The sequence below is a fragment of the Bison bison genome, unplaced genomic scaffold, assembly GCF_000754665.1.
Source record: "Bison bison bison isolate TAMUID 2011002044 unplaced genomic scaffold, Bison_UMD1.0 scf7180017864148, whole genome shotgun sequence".
Lineage (NCBI taxonomy): Eukaryota > Metazoa > Chordata > Mammalia > Artiodactyla > Bovidae > Bison > Bison bison.
Window position 1 is genome coordinate 7,106,571 of NW_011494720.1, and position 11,199 is coordinate 7,117,769.

Sequence of the window (11,199 nt, forward strand, 5' to 3'; positions counted from 1 at the left end):
TGGCAGGCGGATTCTTAACCAGTGGACCACCAGGGAAGTCCATTAACTCCTCATTAATCACAACTTCCTACCTGAACTTTGCTCTTAGCAGCCCTCTGTAAGTCCTTTCAGGCAACCCAGTGGAATCTCTAGACAGTCATCTGTCACAAATTAGAGAAACCACATTTCCAAGCCATAAATATTAATAGTTAACAGGTTGGTATGGTGATCCAAAGCGGATTTCATGTTCTGCTCTTGCCATCTTGAAATTCTGAGTAATTTTTCAACAAAATGCCTTATAGTTCCTATCGCAGTGGACCCCCACGGCCGGTCCTGACAGTTAGACTCTGACCTGTTCTTTTGCGTGCCTGTATTTAGGAAGGTAGTTAAGGACCCGCTGACTAGGCCGTGGTGACTCAGTAGAGTGCTGGCATGGTTTGTACAAACAACTGCAACAAACAAGAAAACAGCACACTGTATTTAGAGTCTAAGAAGTCTGCTGACCCAGTTCTAGTGGTGGGAGTGTTTATGTGGTACTCCAAAGTCTCGGAGTGCTTTAGGGTCACGGGTCAGCTGTGGGCCTAAGCTGGGTCTATAAGAGGGCCAGTTCTTATGAATTACGTGTAGAGTTTCTATTGCAGAGGCCTGCCAGCGTGTCCTAATTTTGTGTAGAGTGGGCACAACTGACTTCAGTTCTTGACAGGTTTTATTTAGCCACACAACCCTAATATTTGAGTGGAAAAGAACCTTTAATGGCATATCCAATGGCAGTGGCCCAGAAACCTGCCTGGGTTGCATCACTCGATAGGCAGTTAGTATCAGGATTTCAGATCCATTAGCTTAAGAATCCCATGTCCTTTCCACAGCACACCACCAACAGCGCAATACCATGACGATTGGAATACAGTATCAGGAATATTGGAAACTTAATTGGGACTGCTTAGAACAACTCAGTAACCATTTGCTAGCTGATTGCTAGCTGATTGTTACTTTTTTTTTTTTTTAGTGGTTGTAAATAGTGGATCATTTTAGAAAATGGAGGACTTCCCTGGGGGTCCTGTGGCTCCCAATACAGGGTGCCCAGGTTCAATCCCTGGTCAGGGAACTAAGATCTCACATGCCGCAACTAAGACCCAGTGCAGCCAAATAAATAAATAATAAATAAACATTTTAACAGGGCACTCAAAGCCAGTGCACTGGCACAACCCAGAGGGATGGGATGGGGAGGGAGGTGGGAGGGGGTTCAGGATGGGAGACACATGTACACCCATGGCTGATTCATGTCAATATATGGCAGAAACCACCACAATGAAGTAACCGGCCTCCAATTAAAATAAATAAATAAATTTTAAAAAGGAGAATAGAATATAATGAGGAAACCAATACAAAAAGCAGGTACGATACAGGTCTGTCTGCTCTAGTTGAAGGGGAAGGAAAGGTGGACCTCCCAGCACCCAGGCGCTGAATTAGGAGATGCGTCAGCCCCGCAGACATCGTGGCTGGGGCTGCAGGAGCCGCCCGGGCACACAGGCAGAGGGCTGCCCTGGTCTTATTGCTTGGCAGTCCCTCCAGCAGCAGCGTGGAGGACAGACACACGGGGCGACCAGGAAGGCTTCACAGTGGCTCAAGAAAGAGGCGACGGGGCCTACGGCTGCAGTGGCCTTCAGAGTCAGGGAGCAGAAGCACAGAAAACATGGCAGGAGTAACGCGATAAAATGAACTATCTCGTTGACCAGCCAGACGCGAGGGGAGCGAGCCAAGGGCGGAAATGAATGCATTGTCTACCTTGGGCGGCTGGATGCACGGGGGCGCCGTTTACTAAGAAAAGGCGGGTTAGCGAGGAGCAGGGAGGCTTAATGAACACAGCTGAGGGCCCGCTGAGTGAGAGGTGCCTACGGACGGTTAGGTGGAAACATCCAGCAGGCAGCTGGAAAGAGGGCGTGAACTCACCCACGGAAAATATGTCAGTGAGAAACGTAAAGGCCCCAGGGAGCACCCTCAGCTAGTGCCCGTGTGCTCGAGGGGAAGGACTGGGGTTTATCCACTCCCAGCGGCGTCCTGCCACACTTGGATGTTTGCAGCGGACCACCAAAACTTGAACCGAAGGGACACGGGGATTGTGGAATCCCAGAAACATGTCCCGAATTGCCACCCAGGCAGCTTGAGAAGCAGGTATTCCAGAGGGTGGAAGGCCTGGGCAGAGTCAGCATGCTCCGAGGGGTTGGGTAAGCCCTACGGATGACTTCTGAGTGTCACATTCCCCTTCTGCCCGTCTGCATCTAGCTCTGCTTCTGTTCTGTATCCACAGTGGAGAAGCCAGAGCTTGTCCACAGAAAGCCAGCCTGAGCCGCAGGAATCCCTGACTCTGGGAGGTCTGGGCACCTGAGGGTCTTCTGATCAGCAGATCTATCTCAGGGTGTAAGTTGCTTCAAAATGCATCTCCCATGCCTGCTTGTCTCTCCTCCTAGAAGCCCAGAATTTCCTCAACACTGGAAGCAGGAGTTGAAAACACATGTTAAACAAACCTAGACATTTTGAGGAAACAAATGTATAAAGTTGCCCTTTTGAGGCATTGTCTGTTGGTCAAGCCCCCTCTTTTGATGCCCAAGGATTCTCAGCACTGTGCCAGGTTGTGGCAAAGCCAGGGCGGAGGCAAATGAAACCATGTGGGTGGGGGTGGGGTGGGGGTACAGTCCAAGGTTATGTTAAATTGTAATGTAAAGGTTACAACAATTCTGCATTTACTAACTGGTTTTACACTGAAAAGTTAGAGTTGTTTTTTTTTTAACAAATGGAGCTAAAAGCTGCAGAATCTTAATTTGTGGGACATTGGTAAGGACTCAGGACCGAAGAATCCATATAGATACAGATAAAACACAGTCCCTTTACATTTAATTTTACATCTCAAAGGGGTCTTGAAGCTTATTTCATCCAACTTTTTACATGTAAAGAAACTTAAGTCCTCATGCACAAGAGATGTGTTAATACATTCAGCCCACAGAGTTAGTTAATAAAATTTTTTTTCGTTTGCTTGTTTTTTAGTTTTTACAATGTCGTGTTGCTTTCTGCTGTACGACAGCTCGAATCAGCCATAATTATACTTATATCCCCTCCCTCATGAGGCTCCCTTCATCCACCTCTCTAGGCCATCACAGAGGCCAGGGAAGGCACGGAGATGCAGGTGTAGAGAGTGGACTTGCGGACACAGTGGGAGAGGGAAAGAGCGGGACAGATGGAGGCAGTCGCACCCACACGTGCACACTACCTCCTGTAAGATGGGTGGGGCTTCCTGGGGGTGCTAGTGGGAGAGAATCCGCATGCCAAAGCAGGAGCCCAAAGAGACTCGGGTTAGATCCCTGGGTTGGGACGATCCCCTGAGGAGGGCACTCCAGCATTCATGCCTGGAGAATCCCATAGACAGAGGAGCCTGGTGGGCTGCACTCCATAGGGTTGCCAAGAGTTGAACACAACTGAAGTGACTGAGCGTGCATGTGTATAATGGATAGCTGGTGAGAAGGTGCAGCTAGTATGATTCCTTGGTTTTATTCCTCTATAAAGTTAAACACATAGAACTCGTTTTCAGGAAAGGGACTGAGAAGCAGTGAGAGGGAAGGAGGTAAGAAACCCTCCCTGATATATCCCTTTGCCCCAGATAGCACCCAAGTGCTGCTGCTATTGCTAAGTCACTTCAGTCATGTCCAACTCTGTGCAACCCCATAGATGGCAGCTCACCGGGCTCCCCCGTCCCCCATCTCAATAAACAGTGTTTGCCAAGTAGGTGTGTCAAATCTGGACATCTCCATAAGAAGTTCAGTTCTTCTGATGTTCAATTTGCTGAGAATGAGGTCTTTTTTCACACGTTAGAGCATTTCTCGTTTGAGGTTGGGCCCCCCCAGATATGAGCTAGGTCTTCTCCATGTCCCACAAAGTGTAGATGCCCTGAACCAGAAGAAGCCCACGGGGCCACTGGCACAACTACCAGTCCTGGCATGGCCGCGCTCCACTCGTGTTCCCATTCCTGCCGATGTGCGGAGCCTGGAGCTGCAGGGGCCCAAGTGGGCTGCCCCAGGAGGAAGGGGCCGGGTCCTCAGGGCCCACCTGGCACAGTGACCCGCAAGGAACTGGCATGGGAGGCAGGAACAGGTGGTTAAGTGTTCACCTGGGTTCCCAGGCCAGCTCCTCCGTCTGCACGTTCCTCTTCTGTACCACGGGCACAATAGTACTGACCTAACCAGGTTTTGTGAGAATTAAGTGATGCTATTCATGAGAAATACTTAACACAGTGCCTGGCAGGTAGCAAGGACTCAAGAAAGTTTGGATAAAAGTGAGAGGAGGAGGAGGAGATGGGGTAAGCAGGTGAGGTTGCTTTCCAGAAATCTCACCAGTCATTAAACACAGTGGCGAGGTATTATTACTTAGATTTTACCAAAAGATTTAGAACAGCGTGAATTATTTAGTGTCTAAGAATATATTCCTCTAATACTTTGGCTAGCTTCATATTTAAGTGTTTCTATTATATAATTCTTTGAATTACCTGGGAACCATAAAGGCCTGGTAATAATATGTACCACTAGATCTCAGCATTCATCATGCTAAAAGAGCAAAAAGATACCTCATGAGACAACATTTTTCTAATTTTGGAGGGAAAAGAAAAATCCTAGGTTTCAAGGAAAAGTAATTTTCCACTTCATACTTTTAAAAACATTTAACTTAATTTAAATGTAATTAACATTTACATGCGGAGAAGGCAATAGCAACCCACTCCAGTACTCTTGCCTGGAGAATCTCAAGGATGGAGGAGCCTGTAGGCTGCAGTCCATGGGGTCGCTAAGAGTCTGCAGGACTGAGCAACTTTACTTTCACTTTTCAGTTTCACGCATTGGAGAAAGAAGTGGCAACCCACTCCAGTGTTCTTGCCTGGAGGATCCCAGGAACAGGAGAGCCTAGTGGCTGCCGTCTATGGGGGTCGCACAGAGTTGGACATGACTGAAGTGACTTAGCAGCTTAGCAGCAACATTTAAATGAGAAGTTTTACATCGCAGTTTTCACATGATTCTCAAGACATCCTCAGAGAGAGAAGTTGGGAGGACTATTCTCGAGATGCAGTCCATGGAGCCCAGGACCACTACTATGGAAAACTCAGAATTGCTTGGCCTGAGGATATGACTTTATTTATCTCTTGGGGGCCTGACTTCTGGGAGATTTCAAGTTCTTAACATTTTCAAACACTTTTATTCCTTTTACTGGCAACCTTCAAACACAGCTTTTACAAACATGCTTCCTTAATGCTTTCCTTAATACTTCAGTGCATTTTTCTACCTCTGTCCAGTTTTAATATGTCTTCATTTCTCCTTCTTTTTAAGGCCTCTTTTCCATATTCCATCTCTTTGGAAAATCAAATCTTCCTTTAGTCTGAGTGGCCTAGTCCCTCAGCTCAGCCTCTGCTGGTCCTCCGTTGGCTCAATAGCGCCCTCCTCTGAAAAATATGGGGATAGCACCTACCTCGTGGGGCTGGATAAGTGAATGGCCCTCAGTGAATGGTAGGGTTAATCATCATTGATAATGTCCTGTTCATTAGTATTTAGAGTTTGGGGTTCCCAAGATAATTCCACCTGAGCTATGTTCCCACTGGCCATTTTAATGGAATCTCCTTTCTCCACTTAGGATCTGGTGACTCTGAAGTTGCCTGGAATTCCTCCTGATTTAGAATTCTAGCTGAAGCCTTGGGGTCTCCCAATAGCCCCAAGCAGAGGTTTTTAATAAACTCACCTCTGCTTCCCACCATTGCCAGACCGGACAGAGCCTGCTTCTCTGAGAGCTGATTCACACTAATAACCGTCCCCTCAGCTCTTTTCTACTTCTATCAACATCTTCCAACTCTCAGCCTTCTCTGAACATCTTCAGATTTCCTAGTCCCCTGCCCTTTCCTGTGCCTGTGTGCATGTGTGCTCAGCCGTGTCCAACTCTTTGCGACCCCATGGACTGTAGCCCTGCAGGCTCTCTGTCCATGGGATTCTCCAGGCAAGAATACTGGAGAGGGTTGCCATTCCCTTCTCCAGGGGATCTTTCCCACCCAGGGATCGAACTTGGGTCTCCTGACGCTCCTGCATTGGCAGGTGGATTCTCACCACCTGGAAATCTCATCTTTCATCAGAATATTCCAGTCTCTCCACCTGGCGGGCAGAAATAGCAATCACAGAGGAAACTGCCAAAGGCAGTTAAAGGCATTTCTTCCTGTGCTCAGTGCGTATCTGTCGGGCGTGTGCTTCATGCCAGGCACTGGGGCTGTTAGGGGACTCAACGTGGCTTCTCACCTCAAGGCCTTACCTGGGGAAGGAGAAGAAAGAAGACCACAAACCACAACAGGGAGCGTGATGCCCACCAAGGTGTGCGCAGGGTGCTCCAGCTGGCTGACTCCAACTTCACATTATTTTAGATAAATTTCTGGGTTGATCGCCCCCTGCCACCCTGTGCTCCATGTTCCATTCCTCTTGCCCTCAGGCTCTGTCCCTCCATTCAGCACAGCTGAGCACAGAACCCACCCTCAAAGAGCCTGGCTTCGGGAAGGGCTCCTCATTCGATTAAAGGAACCCTCCAGAGAGGCTGCAAGGGCAGAAACCACACCCTTCTGGCAGGATTCAGATCTCAGAGTAACAAGTCTAAAGCGGTTTTTTTTTTTTTTTTTTTTAAAGAGCCTTCATCTCATCCACGGAGCTGCCCTGGTGGCTCGTGGGTAAAGAAAACACCTGCCAGTGTTGTTGACGAAGGAGATGCGAGTTCAGTCCCTGGGTGGGGAAGATCCCCTGGAGAAGGGCATGGCAACCCACTCCCCTATTCTTACCTGGGAAATCCCATGGACAGAGGAGCCTGGCGGGCCACAGTCCATGGGGTCGCAAAGAGTCAGACACGATGGGTTAGGACATCACACACACCCACCTCACCGCTAGGGCATGGGACACCAGTCAGTCTTCCCACACGGAAAATGGCAGACTGCCCTCTAATGATGGTTGCTTGAAGGGTCTCAGATGCTGTGGCTGCACGCCACCACGTTGCCAGCAGTGCCCCTTCCGCAGGTGTTCTCGCCCGGCCAGCCCCTGCCTCACTCAGTCCCTGGGAGGCACGCGTGTGTCGGCTCACCCAGGCTGAGCTCCTGCCGCTCCATTTCTCGCCTTCAACCCTCCAGGAAGGATGCTGTGTGCGGCCATCGTCGCAAGCAGACAGAAATCACTGTTTTCGATGTCCCTCTGTTAGACGCTCGTTCTTGGTGTCTGGATGCTGAAGTGTCCTCACCAATGAGACAAGGAACCCCTGGAAGCCAGGGGGTGTTGGATACACTGTTGTAGGTCGTCTCAGTGGTCCCGGCGCCTGATGTAGTGCGGGGCTCGCGGGGACACTTCCCCCTGGCAGTGGGGGCTGGTGGGCGAGGCTTCTGGAGGCAGCTAGAGCCAGCCAGCCTGGCTGCCGGTAGCCCTGCCACTCTGGGCAATGTGCTTGCTCATGGGGACGTCCTTGGGGTAGCTGAGGGCTTAGTCCTCGACAAACATTTATTAAAGGCTTGGAGTAGAGTCAGCAGACAAAAGCAAGTAAAAATAAATAAGGTGATTTTTAGATAAGGTGGGGGAAGGCGGCAGCGGCTGTTCTGACATCATCAGTGTAGAGCTGACATTTGAACCTGGGTCCCCCAGGTTCAATAATAATAATAATAATAAAGAGATTATTGGGTGAGACAGAGAGTCTGCAAGAAAAGAGGCACAGGCATAGCCTGGGGTGAGCGAGGCTATGACACACCCTGACACCCTAGAAATCAAGAGGAGAGAGGAGGGCACCAGAGTTCGGGGTTAGAGGAGACTGGGAGGTGGCCCTGGGCTCTGAGCATCCTTCTTCCACAGAGATGCACACCCAGCTTTCAGGCTCATTTGTGTGTGTGTGTGTGTGTGTTAGTCACTCAGTCGTGTCTGACTCTTTGTGACCCCATGCACTGTAGCCCACCAGGCTCCTCTGTCTGTGGAATTCTCCAGGCAAGAACACTGGAGTGGGTTGCCATTTCCTTCTCCAGAGGATCTTCCCGACCCAGGGATGGAACCCGCGTCTCCCGCTTTGCAGGCAGACGCTTTACTGACTGACCCACCAGGCTCGTTTACCACCAAGTATCCAACAGTCACAAAGGAGACCATGAAAACCGTTAAGTCAAAGTCTTTCTCAGGAAGCCTACACTGTTAGCGGGATTTTGTCAGCCAAGGAAAGGGTTTTCAATAAGGCAAATTTCCAAATGGAAATTGCTTCCACTCAGGGCTGCCGGAGAGCCAGGCGTTCACACCCACCCTGAGAGACTGCTCGTCTCCAAAGCCCCCAGACCCTGTGCCCAGGGGTTTCATGTGCATCATCTGTTGCTTTCCTTCCCTAGAAGCTCTGCCTCCCTCAGGAAAGTGCATTAGCTTAGCTCACGGTGAGCTTTCTAAGCTAAGAATACACCTACCCCCTGATCCCATAGAAATGATCCCGGTGCCCCATTAAGACCTTGGTACTTAGAGTGGGGGCATCCATCGTGTTAATTCTGCCTCCCCAGCTCTGATGTCTCCTTTGCTGGTGGGCAACTCTGGCTATAGTGGGCAGGCTCACCCGCCACGCACTTGGCATCTGGAGATCAGCTTTCACAGCTGGAACCAGAGGTCCCACCCTGACCTGGCCTTCTGTGTCCCCAGCCTCCATGTCTCATTTTCATCTTCCATAGGCGTGTGTTAAGCAGAAAAGAGGTTTCTCAAATGACAGCCTCAGACTCTTAGGAAAATTCAGTTGATCCCAATTTCTTTTCTCTTTGTACATGTTCCCTATAGACTTTTCCAGTGCACCCCCATGCAGATCACTGACTTGGGGAAATGAGGTTGTTTTACGCAAGGATTAATGTGTTAGGGCTTCCCTTGTGGTTCAGCTGGTAAAGAATCCACCTTCAATGCGGAAGACCTGGGTTTGATCCCTGGGTTGGGAAGATCCCCTGGAGAAGGGAAAGGCTGCCCATTCCTGTTTTCTGTCCTGGAGAATTCCATGGACCATATATACTTCATGGGGTTGCAAAGAGTCGGACATGATTGAGCGACTTTCACTTTTCACTATAACTTTTCCAGCTGTGTGGCGTTGGTAACATGTTGAACTGTAACTCACACAGACACACCATAGGAGTTGCTTTCCTTTCAGTGTCAGCATCTTACAGGCCATTGAGTTGTCACCAGGCTGGTGAGCTCTGAGATTTCTCTAGGGGTGACCAGCTGCTGCTTGCTTTTGTCGCTCGCAGACAATGATGACTCTTACAGTTCCTCTGCCACCATGGTCTCCAGGCATCTTCATGACCTTTTCAAGAAATAAGCTTGCACTGGGCTTCCCACAGGTGGCGCAGCGGTAAAGAATCTGCCTGCAGTGCAGGAGACCCAGGATTGATCCCTCTGTTGGGAAGATCCCCTGGAGAAGGGAACGGCAACCCACTCCACTATTCTTGCCTGGGAAATCCTATGGACAGACAGTCCGTGGGGTTGCAAAGAGTCAGACAGGACTGAGTGACTAACATACACACAGGCTTGCACTGAATATAAAATATGAGATGAGTGATTTATAATAGGTGACCGGAAAGGAAGGAAACACTGCCTTGCATAACTTTATAATGTTAATTTACATAGTCCCACCTCACAGCCTTCTCAGTATCTTTTCAAAGCACACAGAGAGAGATGTGAGATTTGGGTAAAAGCTAAGCTTGGATAAAAGTCCAAGTGCAAAGCTTAGCATTTTTCCCGTGGCAGGTGGTCTGCTGTGAGTGGCTGCATCAGACACCTCGGATAGGCCTTTTGAGTAGAAGGTCAGCTGAAAAGTAGAGCAGCACTTAGCCATTATTCAGAAGAGGAAGAGCGAATCACAAACGCCTTACAGACTCTGGTGAAATCCCCAGGGTGGGAGGACAGAGTTTGGGATAACAGGATAAAAATGCCCCAAGCCAGCGCTCTGTCTTTTCCAAATGCTCGAGGCAGCCTGTGCATGGGCAAGACGGGACGAGCCCTGAGAAAGACCTGACCTCAACCCCAGTTCCACTGCCTCTGAGCCGTACGGGCCCTGCAGGCAGCTTCCCTCCTGAGCCACAGTTCGCTCATCTGTAACATAGGGTAGCAGCATCATTATCCTCATGAGAATGTTTCAAGGTCAAATGGATGGGCGTATGTGACATCTCTTCACAAGCTATAAAGCACCACATGCTGGTTTTTTAAAAAAACGCTTTCCCAGAGAGTATTTGGCCCCACGGGACTCTATATGGTATCCTTGTTTGACAGGTAAGGAAGCTGAGAGTTGTGGACTACAAGATCAGGTGTATTACATTATTTGAAGATCAGAGATCACTAAAAAATGATATAAATTCTTTTATGACTACTGAAATGGCAGGGACATTTCTTGGAAAACAGCAGTAACTGGAATGGGAGAACCGGGATTGTCCCTGTGTCCTGTCCTAGGCTCCTAGAGACCTCTCTCTTGGCCACTTACCATGAGAGACGGTCGCTCAGCACCACACACCCGTGAATGGCAGAGCCCCAGCCCCACCCAGCCCGGCAGTTACCATCAGAAGTGTTGTTACCATCTTAAGGGAAGATTATTCTATGAACCAAAGAGCTTTCTTGTACAAAAGAGGGAAATCTTTGAGTTTCTATTGTAATAAGAATAGAATGCACATCCTTTGTTTTTTCAAAACAGCTAAGTTTTGTCAAATTATTGCATTCTTCATGTGTCTTAATGTTGCGCGTTTCTCTGAGTGGTGCATTTGGAAATACAAACAGAATGTTTTATTATGTTATCAGAGAATGGGAGGGGGAGCTTCCTCAAGTAAAAAAGCATTTTATTAATTGATTTTCCTTTTTTTTTCTTTCTACCTCTCATTTCAGAACGATTTGATCACCACTGTCCCTGGGTAGGCAACTGTGTGGGGAAACGAAACTACAGATTTTTTTATATGTTTATTTTATCTCTGTCTTTTCTGACAGTCTTTATATTTGCATTCGTTATCACCCACGTCATCCTTCGTAAGTATGCTGGCGAAATCAGATTACGTATGTAACCATTTGCCTGACTTCAGTTTTCTGATTTAATTTTGATTTAAGATTTTGGTCATTCTGGGCTCTCTTCTCTTTCTCCTTCTCCCTGCCCCCTCCTCACTTCCAGCTGCCCCCGCTTTCTGTTTCTCCCCTCCCT

The 11,199-nt window shown here is 48.6% G+C and overlaps 1 protein-coding gene across 4 annotated transcripts in view; it reads left to right on the forward strand.

Moving 5' to 3' along the window:
- ZDHHC14 (zinc finger, DHHC-type containing 14) overlaps nucleotides 1–11,199 on the forward strand; it is a 293,070-nt gene that overhangs the window by 239,012 nt on the left and 42,859 nt on the right. For all 4 annotated transcript variants that reach the window (XM_010840869.1, XM_010840871.1, XM_010840870.1 and 1 more), the window contains exon 4: nucleotides 10,893–11,030. In XM_010840869.1, coding sequence (XP_010839171.1) covers nucleotides 10,893–11,030 — 138 coding nt within the window. The remainder of the gene's footprint in view (nucleotides 1–10,892; nucleotides 11,031–11,199) is intronic.